Source organism: Toxorhynchites rutilus, chromosome 3, assembly GCF_029784135.1.
Source record: "Toxorhynchites rutilus septentrionalis strain SRP chromosome 3, ASM2978413v1, whole genome shotgun sequence".
In the NCBI taxonomy this organism is placed as follows: domain Eukaryota; kingdom Metazoa; phylum Arthropoda; class Insecta; order Diptera; family Culicidae; genus Toxorhynchites; species Toxorhynchites rutilus.
Window position 1 is genome coordinate 70435288 of NC_073746.1, and position 19213 is coordinate 70454500.

Genomic DNA, 19213 nt, shown 5'->3' on the forward strand with positions numbered 1-19213 from the left:
GTCTTCAACGCCAGCCACAATCAACTCAACAAACTGAACAAGTACATGTTCAAGGATTTCTCAGCCGTTCGGATTCTGGATCTATCCGGCAACCGGCTGCCGTACATTGAAAATAAACTATTCGAGTACTCCCCCCGCTTGGAAGTCCTGAATCTCTCCCGCAATGCAATCACCGAAATCGAGCCGAACATTTTCGAAGATTGCCACAAAATGCACTCCCTGGACCTATCCCACAATCAGCTGCAGGAGGATGCATTCCTTTGGCCGATCATCGAACTCCAGCATCTGAACATGAGCCACAACAAGTTCCACCGGCTGAACACTTCCTTCCTGGAGGGTGTGGAGCAGGTGGAACTGTACGGCAATCCCTGGAGCTGTCGGTTTTTGGTTTTGGAACTGATGAAGCACGGCAAGAACGTGCGATACGGCAGGAATTACGTGGTCCAGACGAGGGAAAGCATTCTCAACGCCGCGGGCATCGAGTGTACCGACGAGGAGGGAAAGCTGCGGGATTTCGTGATGGTGGAAAGTGCACCCAAAGCGGATTATAGTTCTTCGGTAAGTTTGCAGCTGATATATGTGTGGGAGGCAGAGATGCCAGTTTTTTCTCACGATTTATACAAGTTTTCGAGTCTATTGTCAAACTTCGCGATAATAATCAAGCCGATTTCAGTGGTTCATAAGAATCATTTTAAATACGAATGTTGTTTTCTAATAACGGAAAATTCACTGATATACAAGTCTGTTTGCTTAAGAATTATTAAGAGATGCAATGAGGAGCCATTGTTTGATGCAACCAAAAATTGTGCAAATTACAGGTCAGATTCAAATTTTCTACCAATGAAAATTAGATTAATAGAACAACTACGCAATTTCTTGTTTCAACAAACGGTAACGCCTCATAAACTGACTAAAATTCACCATATCGGAATTTTAGAAGAAAAAAATAGTGGATCTCAAACTAAAGTTGAGGTTAGTCATATTCACAAAAATAGATGGAATAAAATCGGGTTTTTTCTTGAAAGTATTACCCGTCGTCATCTACAACCTTTTCCCTTTTTTTTTTTTTGACAGCATATGCATTCCTCGTCTGAAAGAGTTCTGGTCTTTCGAAGCGATTGGATTATTTTTTAGCCTTTTCGTAAAAACAGAGGTGCTATTGAGACATGCCATGTGTCATCGATGGGACAAAAGATAAATGGAAGGGACAATATCTGAAGAATTGAAATGATTTCAGATAATTTTAAACGACTTGAGCAAACATGTAACCAAGCGTTGTCCTATAGCACAATCACCCTATTACTGCATTTCCATCAATGCTCACTTATCCACCAATGTTCAAATCAAATGTATAAGTTATGTCCGGTAGCGAGCTACGGTGATAGTTTCAATAATTAATAATATGCAACGCTGAGTTGTCCCCCCAAATACAACATGAGTTTCAAATCATGGGGCCTGACCGACGATGTTGATTTTTCGCTTTGCACTGTCGAGATTCACTTTTCGTCTACTTCCGTTTCAATCTTTAAGGAGCAGTTGTTCACCTGCAAACCAAGGCCGTTCAACGTCGCTTGGATTTTATTCGTGTTGAATTAAACTGTCGTACTTTTGGATGACTTGGATAGAAGGTCGCAAACGATACAAAAATGCCGATGATACTGCCAGTTGCGTACGACTCAACTCATGAAGAAGTTTCTCAAATTCTGCCTCTCAAAACGTTTTCCCATTGTGGGGAGCTCTTGTATTCGATACTAAAGTTTACACTTCTGGAGCGTTGAAGCTATTCGATACAAGTTCTTCCACCAATAGCGGTCTCGCTACTTCAATCGCAAATTTCTTTGAATTACCAAGTGCGCACACAATTTTCAGGAGAACCATAAAATATTTTTATTCGAAGTAATCCCTATTTGATACTACATTTCGCCTATCTAACATGCAAAACGGTGGATTCCGTTATAATAAGCAAACGTTCAACGAAAACGCCGATCCATTTTCCGACATCTTTAAATTATACATCGACATCTTTTTATGACCATGACCAGGGGCCAGCCCCGAAAAATACGGCGGGTGCAATAACGTTCCTCAGTTAAGGTTTTTTATTGCGTCCTTTATGGCTTGAGCAGTGTGCGCCGGTACGTTATCATTCTGTAATATCACTTTAAAGTGTCTTCGGTCCCATTCCGGTTTTTTTTTCATCAATATGAAGTTTAAATTTATCTTTTTTTCCGTTCTACGCATAGTTGTCCCATGTTCCAAAAACAGCAACTGAGAAAAACGCATTCAAAGTTTTCTAGCATATTTGTCTAACAGAAGCCTTCAGCATTTCGGTTTAGCAATACACTGGGTTTTTCATAAGCAGAGAACGATTGTTTAATGAAATGTGAAAAGATCACTTCATTTGAATCAACCAATCTTTGTTACAGGCTTAAAAACACATCGTTTTATGAAGAAAGGAATGATCTGCAATAAATTGCAGAGTATAAATCTCGTTGTTGTATAAGGGATTCGCTAACAAGGTGTACATAAGGGTGGTAATGGATGTATGGAAGAAATTTCATCATCAATTTCAAATACCGACCATGTACATTTAGGTTATTGGCCCAAAAAATTACCTGTGCAAAATTTCAGCTCAATCGGACATGATTTAGTTGTGGCTCGAAGCACTCAAAGTTTAGGTTTTTTTGCCACTCAGGCCCAAAAAGTAAATTTCCGGTAAATTTTGTTCCGAGATAACACCAAATCTCGAGGTTTTGTGCGTTTTTAAAACATTTGGCATCGAAAAAAAAATCGATTTTCCAAATTTCCTCTATTACTCCCTAGGAAGATTTTCGAGGTTTAAAAAATCAAAACTTTGAGCGCTTTGAGGCACCACTAAACCATGTCCGATTTAGCTGAAACTTTGCACAGGTCATTTTTTGGGCCAATAAACAAAATGTACATGGTCGGTTTTTGAAATTTGACATGACCATTTTCGCTGCCACCATTGTATTGTATACATGTGTTCTTTTAAACTTTTTTTCATTTGTTTGAGAATTAGTTCGTTCTTCCAAACCAGAAATGAGTACATTGGTCCTGCTCTAGGTAGTGCGGACTGAATCAAAACGGCTGTCAAAAAAGATCCAATTGAAATGTCAATAGAGATCCAACGATCAGGAGTGTTATTTTTCTTATGATAATCAACACTATAAAAGAGGTATTGTTGTCAAGGGCAAAAATAAGTAAAATTATAAAATAAACGAACTACATTTTTCCGTCAATTGTTTAATTAACCATTGCATCTCTAAAAGAGCATCTCAGCCTTTCACTGAGCAACGCATTTTTAATGTCCCCTCTCTTTGTCATAACGTTTTTCCGAACGTAATAAAATCAAACAAAGTCAGAGTCACGTAAATGTTTGCTCCTGCGATTTGGAAATATTCGATAAAAAAATGGAAGGAAGAGCTGCCAGATGATTTTTTTAAAAAGTATTTTTTTAATTTGTCATTAGGGTGCCCATTTCCATTTTAGGGTGATCCCAAAAATCATTTTTTTCCACTTTTTCCCAAAATGACTTTTTTCAAAAATTTATAACTTTCGAACCACTCAACCGATTTAGATGATCGACATATCAAATTTAAGCCAATGAGCTTTAATTGAGAAATATTTAACTTGCATATAATATGGATCCTATTTTTAATATGGATTGAAAGCTGAGAATTTTTGCATAAAATATCTCGATATCAGAGATGCTATTTTTTTCGTTTTTGAAATATGATTTTGCAAAACTAATAGATGGTTCGAAAAACAAATTTTCCCCATTTTTCCATAACTTTCGTCATAACTTTCGAACTATTGGACCGATTCATATCATCGACATATCAAATTGAAGCTTACGAGTTATTTTTCTTTGAAAAAATATTACTTTTGCGAAAAAATAGAATTTTGTGTTTGTAATTATGGATTGAGTTAGTTTTTCATAGTTTTCTCGGTTAAAGATAGGAGCGCTATATTTTTTTATATTTTTTATGGAAAGCTGAGGATTATTTACTTAACATATCTCGATATCAGAGATACTATAATTATCGTTTTTAAGTTAGAATTTTGTAAATTTAACATTTTTTAAGTCTTCGATCTATATTCATATGTGACTAAACTAGACCTATGCTACTAGAATCCAATCTTCCCGCAAGTGTGAATTTTGCTTATTGGCTTCAATTTAATATATCGATCATCTAAATCGGTTCAGTAGTTCAAATGTTATGATTTTTTGCAGAAAGTTATTTTTGGACAAATGGGGAAAAATGATTTTTTTTAAAAATCATATCTAAAAAACGAAAAAATAGCAACCCTGATATCGAGATATGTTGTGTAAAAAATCCTCAGCTTTCAAGAAAAAATATAAAAATATATAGCGCCCTCTAGTCCAAAGTCATAAAAAAATAAAAAACGACTACAATCAATAATTACTAAAATATAATTATGTTTTTCGCAAGTTAAATATTTTTTTATAAAAGGCTAGGTCAATTTTATATGTCGATCATCTAAATCGATTCAGTGATTCAAAAGTTATTAATTTTCATTTGTCATTTTTGGGAAAAAGTGGAAAAAAATGATTTTTCGGACCACTTAATAACTTATGTGCTGTAAGTGTGTTTAAATGTTTCAACGATCTACACATACATACATACACATACATACACAAACATACGCGTTGTTAATTTTTCTCCGTTGATACATTGGACATCCACACATGTCGTTTTTATTTATAAAAAGTCACAGGAGGGTTGTGTCCAAGACACGACCGCATAGTTGACGTAGGATTCCGTTAGGCTATCTGCTGCATGCTGATTTTTGATATGTTTGAAGAATTACATTGTTAAACTCTTCGATAATGATTTGGGTCCGTTTTATCTGGTTGTAAGGTATTGTTTGTTCACTCCACCAGTGTCCATAACCGAGTGATAATGCTAGAAAGATGGTGATTATTCATTAGATGGTGCGTATCACGAACTAAAGCCGCCCTCTGTGGTCCTGGACGAGATGGCTCCTATGTTATGTATAGATGGAATTAAGAAAAAAAAAGCTCATCAATGTAATATAAGATAATTATCATTATCGAACACAAGTTTTCTCACCAGAAATGAAGTGTTACTTTAGTATAGAGAAAATATATTTGAAATGGAAAAGGTAATTTCATTTATATTTTTATTTTCTGAGTGTTTATACAACCCATGCTATTTGCCTCAATACAAATTTCAATTAGGCTAACAACACCCAATACGATATGTAGAGCATATGTGAAATCACTTTTTCGAATATTCCTTCATTTTTCCAATTTTGCTCGTCGCATGAACTTTCCTTGGGAGAAAAAAAATCGTTTCATATTTCAAGTCATTTTAACACAATAGCTACCATATACAATTTTACTCTTACAGTTGTGCTAAAAAATTTACAATACATGATCGGTCATTGATATGAAATTTCACGAAACATGGAACAAGTGAGCTTGATGTTGTTTTTTTAAAAGCTGGGAACAAACTATAACTTTTTTTGAGTCTAGGCATAAAAACATCGTTTCATGAAGACAAGTGAAAATTTTCAAAAAGTAACATGGTACAACTATGTGTAGAACGGCAGTTTTGTTGTCGGTAGCGATGTCCCATAGCTCACTGCTCCCACCACACACAGAGCATCGGCAGAAACGATTTGACTTTGCAGTGGATCAGTGGGCTTCATTAAAATCGTCATTTTATGCGCTTAGGGTTCTCAAAATAAATCTATTTTTCGTCATCAGTCACAATTCGATGCAGAATTGATGCCGTGGAAGAAACATTTCACAAATGGTTTTGCGTTGCTCGGTTCGCCTGTCGCCTAAATGTTGTGATACAATTTTTCCGAGCTTCTGGATCTTTCCCATGGCTTCCAACCTATGACCAAATCCTGTTCGGGACATATTCAGTGTTTCTGTCAATTTTTGTTGTACTATACCTGCGTCTGCTTCCACCAAATCCTGCAATTCTTCGTCTTGAAACCGTTTCTCTGCAACAGGATGATCATTGTCCTTCAGACAGAAATCCCAACTTTTGAATTGCCGAAACCATCACTCAAATGTTTTTGTTTTGAAAATATTCAATCGTTCGTTGCTTCATTAAATTTCTCTTACATCGCCAAACGAAATAATAAACATTATTATATGCTTGTAAATGAAATTATTATTGTTATTTAAACATGACTGTTGAAACACATGAATGTATTTCCGCGTGCTGAATCAAAACAATTCAGAAAACCATCCGGCATAAATGCTGATGATTGATAATGGTCCTTTTGTTACCTTTGTCATCGCGAAGAATTATTTCTCGTTGCGTCTATTAGTGGATTCATATTTATATCCTTGGATGCAAAAAAATATCTCGGAAGTTTTATCAAGAAACGTTGTCTCGGCCAATATTTCTGAAGGCATTTTATTTGGCTAGTGCTGGTTCTTCTGTTGTTTAAGTTCAGCATATCCTATGCATCTTCTATGTTGGATTTCAGCATTCAATATTTGTTGTATATTATATTATTAGAATTCATATTAGTTTTAGTTTGTGTACAATTACATATTAAATTCGTTTTTTTTTGCATTCCGTCCATTATGAAAATGTACACTATAAATTATCCCATGGTAGTTATGCAATTGTGTGGACAACCGCAAATTTCAACTGAGCTGAAGAGCTGTTCCAAATGACACTCACCATGATGAGCTGATTTGCCCATCTCTAGTCGACGCAGGATGCATCGAACAAGGGTAAAACATACAGTTTGACGAATCACGTATCTGTATGTGATGAATAATTGTTACAATGATCTTCCCAAAATTAATGTCTCTGTTCTTATTACAGCTTCATTTACCTGCAATTCAGTATGTAGCAACTGTCTAATAAACTGAAAACCGTCCAACCCTTAGTATAAAGTGTTTCGTTGGTTCATTGTATAAACTGTATGAAGATGTTGCGATGAGTAAATCGTAAATTGTATTCTTAGATTCTAATGTTTAGAATCTATATATATAAAAATGGAGTGATGTCTGTCTGTCTGTCTGATTCTTATAGACTCGGAAACTACTGAACCGATCGACATGAAAATTGGTATGTAGGGGTTTTTGGGGCCGGGGAAGGTTTTCGTGATATTTTGAGACCCCTCCCCCCTCTCTAAGGGGGGGCTGCCATACAAATGAAACACAAATTTCTGCATTACTCGGAAATTAACCAAGCAAACGAAACCAAAGTTGGCATGTGAAAGTTTTAGGGTGCAATAAATGTTTATATGATGGTTAGACAGTCCTTCCCCCACTCAAAGGGGGGGCTGCCATACAAATGAAACACAAATTTCTGCATTACTCGAGAATTAATCAAGCAAATGAAACCAAATTTGGCATGTGGAGGTTTTAGGATGCAATAAATGTTTCTATGGTGTTAAGATACTCCTTCCCCCTCTCTTAGAGGGGGCTGCCGTACAAATGAAACACAAATTTTTGCATTACCCGAGAATTAATCAAGCAAATTAAACCAAATTAGGCATATGGAAACTTTAGGGTGCAATGAATGTTTCTATGGTGGTTAGATACCCCTCCCCCCTCTCTTAGGGGTGGCTGCCATACAAATAAAACACAAATTTCTGCATTACTCGAGAATTAATCAAGTAAATGGGCGGGACGAAGTTTGCCGGGTTAGCTAGTGAACAATAAAACATTGTTTTTGAAATGTATCTTTATATAAAATTGAATTTTAATTGCACTGCAGAAAGAAGATTTCAAATTGTCGGTGCTGATTCCATTGGTAAATTTTCCTTGTAGCCATACAGTGTTACCATTGTACGTTCAAGTAATTCCTTATTGAGCTTGATATGCATAGTGTTTTCTAGTGATTCATCTCCTCGATGATTAGACAGAACAAGAGCCACAGCGCTGAAACTTCTCTCAACGGAAACTTGAGTGGATGAGATTGAAAAGACCACCACAGCTAAGCTCTGGATGTGTATTTTTTCGCTCTTGCCAGTGACGCCAGACATCGTAATCATGATGCTGTCGAGACTCAGAATCGAAAGCTTTCAATTGTTCAATGAAGGACCTGTCCTCAATGTTACTGGGCTCCATTCCTCTGAACGTTTCGGTCAGGAAATCATCGAATTCGTGACTTGTGTTCGTCACCTGCTCGACTGATTTCTCGATGAGATCGGGTTGTGTCAGTTGACAGATTCGTGTCCAAGTATCCTGGATGTATCCATAAAAGACGAAAATATATTAGTAAGCAAAACAAACAGCAACGCATGGCATGCATATTACTTGTATTTCAGGGGCTTAGAATGCAAGGGGTGTAAGTGACTTGATCGATTTCTCTTCATCAACTTTTTCTTTTTGACGGCGCCAGTGGTTGTATGGTTAGCGTAACAGCCTCACAATCCGATCGGCCTGGGTTCAATCCCAGCTGGCGTCGTTGGGATTTTCTGAGGCGAAAAATCTCTGGTTACGTCTTCCTTCGGAGCGGAAGTAAAAGAAGTTGGCCCGGCTCATGAGTTGTTGAGTCTGATAGGTAGGAACAGGTGGAGTCGCCTCCCTGATGTCGGTGATTGGCACTAAAGTGGCGGAAATAGGCCGACGAAAAATAAGCGAAGATAAAAAAAAAAAAAACTTTTTCTTTAGTTAATAACTCAATTACAAAAACGTTCCAATTTAAATTTGCTATAGAGTCCGATAGATGAGGTTCTGACCTATCTTCCACATTGCCAAATACAGTACGGAATGTATTTGCAGCTAAGTTATGACCAAAAGAGAGAGTCGATGTAGAGAAATCGATCAAATCACTTACACCCCTTTCATTCTAAGCCCCTCATTTGATCCTTCTCTCCGACGCTGAAAATTTTACTGTTGACTCGTGGATCCAAGTATAAAGACATTTTGAGCGCTCGGGACTCTCTCAACTTGGTCAACCTGTTCGTCAATGATTCAGTTAAGGCTTGTACGAATGGATTCGAGACTTGCTTTTTTATATCATTAATGACCTTCAGCCATCGTATATGAAATTCTGACAATGACATGTGTACGGCTTGCATGTCCTTGATGCAAACATGAAGGGGCTTAAAAGCCACATGATAATCGTTTATAAATTTCCAGTGATTTGAGAGATCTGAAAAAAACAACATATTTATATTGGTTTCGGGTATCTGAACACGATAAAATTTCTACCCAATTCTGGAAACTCTTCTTCCAAATTTTTGAAGAAAATTTTTTGAGATTCGAAATTGTCAATCATTTTGTATACTCCACCAGTCCATCGAGTTTGGCACCAGATTGGTGGATATTTAGCGGTGTGAAATTCGAAATACGTTTTGTACTTTATGTTTCTGCAGCGTTTGGCGATCTCAATGATTTCTTTCACATTCTTATCCATTTTGTTCACAACATCGAATATTGCGAGTTGCAGTATATGAGCCGAACACCTGACAAGATTTATCTGGTTTTGTAGTTCCTACGATAGCTCATAGGTTAGTTTTTGCTCGGTTGCATACTCTCCATCTTCATCGTAATCTCCGATTATCAACATTTTCTCTAACTCTTTTTTGAGTTGCTTCGCCCCGTTGTCCACGGTTATGACAAATATTTGGTCAAGGGTTACACCATAGCATCTAATTACTTCCAGAATTTTTTCCTTGAGCATTTTAGCTGTTTGGCGCTGATTCACCTCCAGCATGCCTGTTCATGTGCTCCCTTGGCCGAGTGGTTAGCGTCATAACTAACATGCCGGGTGTTCGGGTTCGATTCCCGTTCTGGTCGGGGGAATTTTTCGTCAAAGAAATTTCCTCCGACTTGCACTGTGATCACGCGTATTCTAGAGCTTGCCACTCAGAATGCATTCAAGGCGTGTTATTTGGCATAGAAATCTCAACTAAGTACAAATAAAAATGACGCAAGTAATACTACGTTGAGACGGCGAAGTTCCTCTAGGAACGTTAGTGCCATTGAATAAGAAGAAGAAGAAGATGCCTGTTCATCACGAAATAAGAGACGATGGAAATATATTGGAATAATATACCTTATTTAGCGTATTAGCGTACGGACGAAGACCTCGCCATCCATTTCAAACTGTGCATTTATACCTAATACTTTCCGGTTAAACCTCGACGCCGAATCAACCTCGAGACAAACCAACTGTCCTTGCATTTCTTCGGTCAGGAATAATCGAATTTTTTGAGCAATGTTTTTCAGATGATCCCTAATATTTGTTCGATTTAATTTAACACCCAACACTGTCCCAATAGGGTAAGATAACTGTTTGAAACCTTCCCATTCAAAACAGTTGAATGGAAGGTTATAGAAGCTAACAAGTTTTACTGCCGAGTCAACATACAGTAGTTTATCGATAGAGAATGACCGCTTTGATACCTGTCGAGGCTTTCTGGCGAAACTTCCATTATCCGAGAATAAGTTTTGTGACTTTGCTACTTCAAAATGTTGTGTACAAACGTGTCTTATAAAGTTTCCAATATCGTCTGATGTTTGGGTGTATGTACATCTACTGTCTGTATCGATCCGGCAAGAGGCCGCATTGCCGTTCCTTATTATGAATTTGGAAGCAATAGATGTCATCGAAGGCTTTTTTGTCTTGCGCTTCCTGGATTTTCCGCTCGACTGTGAAGGTGAATCCATTTTTTCACTCCGATCCTATAACCTTCGAGGAGATCTTGGTCAATGACAAACGAATGACTAAATAAGCGAGCAAAATTGACAATATCGAATATGACTTTCAAAACACTTTTTTGTCAGAGCAAAACGACACAAGAATGAACTTAGAAACAACCGTAATGAATGACATAAGCATACAAGGGTCAGTGCCAGTCTAGCGATAGAATCATTTGTTTTCGAAATGTCAAATGTGAGCCTATCAAAAGTTGCTGTGAAATATTAAGGTATGCAACTGATTGAAATATTCCAATTTTTTCAAAGATACTCGCTGGCAAAAAAATAACACAGAGATGTAATGAAATTTTCGCTTCGCTTCTTCTCTTCCATAAATTGTATTGAGTAGAACTATTGTGTGTGATATCAGCATTAGGAAAGACTGTTGTCTACTTGCTAGCTGGTGAAAGTCTATGATTTGAAATTATTTAAATGTTTCCTCTTTCAGTGATGAAAAGTTCGTCACGATTTGTTTTGTTTCAAATAAATTATACGTGATGGAAGCCGCGAACCGAATATTAGTTTTGGACACTAACTTCGAAAATCCGATGTCAGGTCAGGTCAGGTTCGAAAATTTCGACGTCGTTGAAATTGGCTAAATCGACCGTGTGCAACGTTCTAAAACATTTCCGTGAGCAGTATACTATCGATCGGCAGAGTTATAACAATATCCAAGGCATTCACTGAGTCATCATACACCGCATAACTTGCAGTCTGGCATCAACTTCATGGGACAGTGCGGTAACTCGGCACATCAGTTTCGTTGAGATACAACGATGCTTTCAAAATCCATGCTGACCGTCGAAGTTTATAGGAAACGTTACGTCGTAACGCCTGCATTAAAAAAATGGACAATTTTCAGATAACGATAAAAAAAACTACAAAAGATAATTTATTGGGACAAATTTCCCATGAAACATAATGTTACTGACCATTTTACAAAAATATTTGGACGTCCTGTCGGGTGGCATTCCGGCGGTTGACCTGAACTTTCGCCATTGCTATCGAAAACATACTTTTTTGGCATGTTTTTCTTCTCTGTTTTCACCACGCAATTGTGGGAGTAGGCCTTCCACTTCAGGTTAGGCAAGAAATTCTCGATGGAACGCAGCTGGGGACGCTCGGAGAGTTGGCGGACTTCGGAACTACATCTATCTTCAAGCGGTTCATCTCCTTCAGCGACTTCTCCGCGTAATGGGCGGAGGCCATGTCCGACCAAAACACCATATCTTCGCCTGGTTGATATTTTCGGATGAAGTAGGCCTTGGCATCCCCTTTTCGGTGCGGTTTTTTTCCTACTGTTTGGCCCCTTTGCTCTGACCTCCCGGCCCAAAGCCCTGAACGATGTAGCCACCTTTTCCTCTGTCTTCTGCTTTAGCTACAGCTGCAGTTTACGATCGTGTGGCACCGTCAGACGATTGAAACCAAGCTTCCGTTAAATTATCTCATTGTTCTCCAGACATGTAAGGATTTTATAGATACCGGACGGTATACTCAAAGAAATTAACCATTTCCACTTTCTTCGCAATTGGATGAAGCTTCCAGTACGCATCAATCCCTCTAGTTGCAGGTCCAAGTGTTCGTGTTTAAACCCTTTGAGATACAGAATTTTGGAGAATAAAAATATCCATGCTGTACAGAAATTTTATATCATTAAAAATGGAAAAAAATGGTGTGTTGTCATAGGATAATAAACCTTGACAACGTAATTGAATATATTGCTGACATTTGCTAATGATGTTGCCAACTAAAGGGTGTGTCACATCAAATTGCATCACGGAAAAAAGGCTGTAGAAATTTAATTTTTAGGAATTATATCTTCAGCATTCGCTTATAATCAGATAAGAGTGTATAGATCACGTTGGTCATGTTTCACTGTCAATTTTTCGTAAATTTGGAAAAATGTCGTCGAACGAAAAAGAGCGTCGTGAATTAATCCTGTGCACTCATTTCGAGAATCCGGAGTTGTCACATCGGGACATCGGTAAGATGCTGGGAATCGTCCAATCCACGGTCAGCAGAGTACTAAAACGATACTTCGAGAACCTAACCATCGACCGGAAGGTGAAGAACGGCAAAAATGGATCCGTCAGTGAAAAAGATCACAAGCGCGTAGTTAAGCAGTTTAGACGTCATCCGAGAAGTTTGGTCCGGGATGTCACCAATAAGCTGAATTTGTCAAGTTCATTCGTCCAGCGGACCAAGCAGCGGGAGGACCTGCGTACATACAGGGTCAGAAGGCTCCTAACCGCGACGAAAGGCAAAACATGGTAGGGAAGACGCGAGCCCGGAAGCTGTACACCGAAATGCTGACGAAGCCGCATTGCCTGGTAATGGACGACGAAACCTACGTCAAAGCGGACTTTCGTCAGCTGCCGGGCCTGTTATTCTTCTCCGCAGAGGACAAATTCAGCGTTCCGGAGGAGATTCGCAAGCAGAAACTATCCAAGTTTGCCAAAAAGTACATGGTGTGGCAAGCAATCTGCTCTTGCGGGAAGCGGAGCGCCCCCTTCGTGATGACCGGCACGGTAAACGGGCAGGTTTACCTTAAGGAGTGCCTACAGAAGCGCTTACTACCTCTATTGAAGCAGCACGAGGGCCCGACCATCTTCTGGCCGGATCTCGCTTCGTGCCATTATTCAAAGGACGTGTTGGAGTAGTACGAAGCCAACGGGGTCACCTTCGTGCCAAAGGAAATGAACCCGCCCAACGCGCCGGAGCTTCGCCTAATAGAGAAATATTGGGCGATTATGAAGCAGGCCCTCCGGAATCGGAGGCGAACTTCAAGAGAAAATGGATTTCTGTTCAAAAAAAACTACAACCTGACGTTGTACAGAACCTTATGGACGGGGTAAAGAGGAAGGTGCGAGCATACGGGCTTGGACTCGGAGTATGAATAAAAAGAAAATGCCAAAAGTTGTTTAATAGTTTTTATTTTACTGTCTAAAATTTTCAAAAGGATCGGTCTACTGGGCGAATTTCTACAGCGTTTTTTCCGTGATGCAATTTGATGTGACACACCCTTTACTATGAATAAGATGGTTCCGAAAAAAATTATGACCACGCAGCTATTCTAATATTTCTAGGTGGGTCAACAATTGTCCCACCGTACGTTTTTACGTATCAAAAAGGTGGAACATTTTTAATACCACCGTGCCCCCAAAGGGTTAGGCGATGAACATAATTTTGAACAAAACAAAACTGAGCGTGTTGATGTCTTTGCCTTCGGAATCGAACTTAAACGGGTTTTAGTTTTATGAGCCGTTCCCTAAATTTGGCATCTCTGTCAGTAGGACACATTTCTTTCAGGGAACTGCTTTTGAGATGTAAAGCAGCCAAAATTTTCACTTTATTTTGTAGTTTAAAGAGAACCATGAAAAATAGACTTTCGTTATATTGGCGTTTTATTATATTTATTGCAAGTTATTCGTCAAAAGTCCAACATCGTAATGCCATATTTGTACTCACATGTATACACACACACTGCCCAGTTTCTCCAGCGGAACTCACCCTCTCGGAATCAATTAATCAACCCCCTTTCCGTTGTCCCTCTTTCCAGGAATATCACCGCTACAAATTCTTCCACGACTCCCACCAGGACACCCGCCCAATCCAGGATAACTTTGACACCAAATCCACCATTTTGTGGCTAATGTCGGGCGTGTTTCTAGTGTTCGGCGCGTTCAAGCTGATCCAATTGATCCTACGGCAGTCGGAGCATCAGAGCGAAAAGTGGCGCCTCGCACAGCACGTGAGTAAACAAGCGGAAGCTGAATTCGTCCTGTCACCAGCAACGACTGCGTCGGCCACCAGCTTCCTGTTCCCCCTGGCCCATTCGGCCAATCAGCGGCAGTACACTCCAACGATAAGCTAATCAGTGTATCGACCGGCGCTAATGTTGCGGGAAAATATGTGTAATCATCTAACAGAAACGTTGTTCTGTCCCTACTAATGCTGTTAATGTTATTTATTTAAATTATAGATAAAAGTGTTATGTTTACCTAAACTGTGTTGTCTATGTCCGCTGTCCCCCAGTCTTTAATGTCGATCGATGTGAGTATGTCGAGCAAAAAATTGCTGTAGATCCGTTTGTGTCCCCTCTGCTGATGTACGAAAGAACTCTCTTTCGTTTGCTTCTCCAATGTCTATCTAAAACGAATAACAAACTTTCTAATTACGCATTTAATCACTTCTGAAAGTCATTCGTCATTGGATCAGGCTTTCGATCGGAAAATTTTGCTGGGATAAACACCCCATTCAGATACACATCCAAACATGGAAATATATGGAGTTCACTTCCAAAACCATTTCATAATGAACTTCAGGGATATAAATTAATGTTTCACTCGAAATGCACATCGGAGCTGCATCCGATAGGGAAAGTTTACCTCTCAATAAATAGCTATTTTGCAAGGCAAACTGAAATCCAAAATTTCATCCCGCCTTGGGGCGCAACAGAACGATGAAAAGAGGTGGGAGCACAGAGTTTAGCCACTATCTCTGACAAATAGTAATTTATTACAATATACGGGATCAATACCGAATCGGAACAATGGTTCGATTGACTTTCACTCCGTTTGCTTCTCGTGGAACTCTGTACAACTGTAGAGGGCAGCACATTTTATTGCCAGCGTAATGTTCGGTTCACCTACAGTAAGAGATTTGTCGAGAACATGGTTTTGATACGAACGAACATTTATTGACATTATATACATAAAGATTAGCATTTCTGTCTTTTCCGTAATGAACATGAGAAATGGCCACTCGTGATGTCCTACATTCCTTCCTTATTTGTTTGGAAATATTAGGCGATTTGCTTAGGGCATCCCCACCGATGGGTTGCTATAAGCGTTGGAAATTTGACAACTTTAATCGTTGCTACTTTGGATAGCAACCCATTTTTGCACCGGTTGTTGCTATCATGGTTGTCATTCCAGTATTTTCTTTTTCGCACCGGTGGTTATCAAACGAGGATGATATGATTGTTTGCTCCGAGATTTGAGAAACTCACGCGTCGTGGAAAGAAAAGCAAAAATCACTGTTTTATACAACAACTTAATCATAACCATCGCAGAATGGAAAGAATCGAAACAAAATTCTGACTTCTGCTGTAAATAGCAACCTTGCGATGAAGTAACTACTGCGTTCCCAAATTTTTGAACCGGCTGCTACTTTGGGGGTGCGTTGTTATTTTACTCACCCGAATGGCAACTCCCGGTGTGGTTGCCAAGTTATGGTGAAGGGGTGCCTAATCGTTTTTAGCAACCGAATTTAGCAACTGGTGGGGATGCTCTTAGGTGGTCCAAATTCCCTCCTTTTCCCCTATATATAAAAATGGATTTCTGTCTGTCTTCTTATGGACTCGGAAACTACTGAAATGATCGACATGAAAATTGGTATGTAGGGGTTTTTGGGGTCGGAGAAGGTTCTTATGATAGTCCGAGATCACTCCCCCCTGTTTAAGGGCCATACAAATGAAACACAAATGTCTGCATTACTCGATAATTAATCAAGCAAATTAAACTAAATGAAGCACATGGAGGTTTTAGGGTGCAATAAATGTTTCTATGGTGGTTAGACACTCCACCCGCCTCTCTAAGGGGGAGCTGCCATACAAATGAAACACTGAAGCATACATTTCTGAAGCATTTCTGCATAATTTAAAAACTAATCAAGTAAACGGAACCAAATTTGGCATGTGGAGGTTTTAGGGAGCAATAAATGTTTTTATGGTGGTTTGACACTTCTTTCCTCCCTCTAAAGAGAAGGGGGAGGGAGGTTGCTGAACAACTCGATAACTAATCAAGCAAATGGAATTAAACTTAGCATATAGAGGTTTTAAGGATCGATAAACATTTCTAATTGATAAGATAATTAATATATATCCTAAAAAAGGATACCCCCGGGACAAGTGAGGTAAATAAACAAAAAAGAAAGTCGTTTAATTCAACCGCTTGCTAATTACTTAATAGCTATTGAAAGAAATACTCAATATTTAATACTGAAACCTTACTATGATAGCTTTCAATTTTCGTTCAATATTTATTTTATACCACTTCTTATAGAAAACTCCCAAAAAGTCGATTTTCGGCAAAAAGTTTTTTTTCCGACACAACACCAGATCTCGACGTTTTATGCATTTTTAAGTCATTTGGCATCGAGAAAAAAAACTTTACTCCCCCCTTGGAAGATTTTCGAGGGTGGAAAAGTCAAAATTCAAATTTGGTCAAATTTGGAAAATCGAATTTTTTTTCGATGCCAAATGACTTAAAAATGAAAATGAAAATGAAAAAAAAAATTTGGCCGATAATAGACCTTTTGGGAAAGGCAATGAAGGTATGGAGGAAAAAAATCGAATTTAAAGAACCGACCATGTGCATTTTGTTCATTGGCCCAAAACAAAGACCTGTGCAAAATTTCATCAAGTTTCAGCTCAATCGGACATGATTTAGGGTGCCTTAAATTGAGAGCTTTGAGGCATCCCTAAATAATGTCCGATTGAGCTAAAACTTTGTTCAGATAATTTTTTTGGGCCATAAACAAAATGTGCATGATCGGTTTTCGAAATTTGACATGACCATTTATCGCTGCCACCCTAATCTATATAAATAAAAATGGATCACCGAATGTGTTGATAAGAGCAAAACTCGAGGAAGGAATCGTCTGATTTAGGGCTGTTATTATTCTATCATATTTTCTGTATCAAATATTTATTCCATGTAACGGAGAAACATGCTGTTTGCAAGTGGATGAAAAATCTTGAACGGGAATTGTGTCTGAAAATAATCTGATATTGTAATGACGAGTTTTGGTAGAAGTACTAGGAATTTTACAGTGAAAGTAATGTTAAGGGGTCTATTAGAAGACCAATCAATGAGCAGTTCTGCGATTGGACCCATGAACATGCACTTTGTAAGAAAACGTGGATGTTTGAAGGCATTGATAACAAAAAATCCATTTTGGGCGGGCCGAAGTTTGCCGGGTCAGCTAGTATATTATACAAATGCTGTGCCAGTATGGGAAGATAGCAAATTTTCTGTTATTTTCAAGCCCGTTTCATATTGTATATCGGAATGTCAAAACATGTGTAATTTTGGGTGTAGTATCTGTAAGTCCGATTCCTCCAGGCTTCTTGATACTGGGCAAACATTATTTCGCTATTACTCTGGTTGCTTCTTTTAATCAGTACAACAAATCGGGCCAACCAAAACGTGGGATTCAGTGCGTTCAGATGATACTTGACATTTCAAAATTATTCAATTGTATATCTAAAAAAATTATTCATTGTAATATTAGGTTGGGGAAAAAGTTATCCATTATTTTCTCGTTAGCTGGCTTTAGTGATCGATAACTCGCGTAATATCTATCATACAGTTCCAAGTTTAGGCTCTTTGTAAGAAGATATTTCTCACTAAAAAAAACTGTAGTTGTTCAATTCAGTTGTGAGGTACAGGGCGTTAACAATGGAGATCAACAAACAGAAAATTCGGTACATTGTACACTTTTTATTTTATAAATGCGAATATGCAAGCCAGGCCGCTGAAATTGTGATTGACGTTTATGGTTTATATTTATATTTATTCATTTGCCAACAGATACAATGGTTATCCCAATGACATGAAAATTACGATACTACACATATTAATTAAAAACTCTACGGAAACAACTCTTATTTCTACAACGTGAAACATTAAAGTCAAACACATCGTAGTATCTGTTGAAGACACGGCACATCCTTCGCATGGGCTCGTTAAATCCATAATTTGTTCGCGAGGGATGGACGCATAAGAAAACGTGAGAGCGTAAATTACGGCGGCTGATGTTTATGTTAAGACAGCTTAACAGCGAAGTACAGTCGATGTTACCTTGAAGCAGGTCACCAATGAAGCATGCCATCGTGATGTTACGTCTCGCCCCAAGTGATTCCAAGTGTATTAACATGCAACGACTTTTGTAGCTGGGCAAGTTGTGGACGTCATTCCAAGGAAGATGCCTCAGAGCGAAACGGATAAACTTTCGTTGGATTGCTTCGATGCGGTTCACCTCGTTTTGGTAGTATGGGCACCACACTACAGCCGAATATTCCAGTATTGGTCGAACCAAAGAACAGTACAAAGCCTTAAGGCAATATATATCCTTGAAATCTGTGGCGAAGCAGAACATGAACCCGAGTTGAGATGAAGCTTTCGACACCACGTAGGCGACGTGGTCCTTGAATGTAAGCTTGGAATCAAGTAGTAATCCAAGATCCTTGACCGTCTATTCCCGTTTCAAGCTTATCCCCCATAGAACATAGTTGTGTTGAATCAATGCACGTTGTCTACCGAATGAAATTATAGAGCATTTCGATGCATTGAGTGACATGCGGTTTAGTTGGCACCACTCGGCGAAAGCTTCTAATTGCAGCTGTAGAAAAACAGCATCGCTTGGTTTCCGTATCACGAGATACAACTTGAGGTCGTCGGCGTACGACGACTTACGGCATTTCAGAATGTAGTTGACGTCATTCATATACAGCAG

The 19213-nt window shown here is 38.7% G+C and overlaps 1 protein-coding gene across 2 annotated transcripts in view; it reads left to right on the plus strand.

Moving 5' to 3' along the window:
* The window catches only part of LOC129777283 (insulin-like growth factor-binding protein complex acid labile subunit), a 40418-nt gene that overhangs the window by 1714 nt on the left and 19491 nt on the right, over positions 1-19213 (plus strand). The window contains exons 3-4 of one of the 2 annotated variants that reach the window (XM_055783486.1): positions 1-558; positions 14253-14737. In XM_055783486.1, the coding sequence (XP_055639461.1) occupies positions 1-558; positions 14253-14567 (873 nt within the window). In that variant the 3' untranslated portion in view covers positions 14568-14737. Of the gene's footprint in view, positions 559-14252; positions 14738-19213 lie in introns of those variants that run through there. The other variant, XM_055783487.1, reaches the window with a different exon arrangement.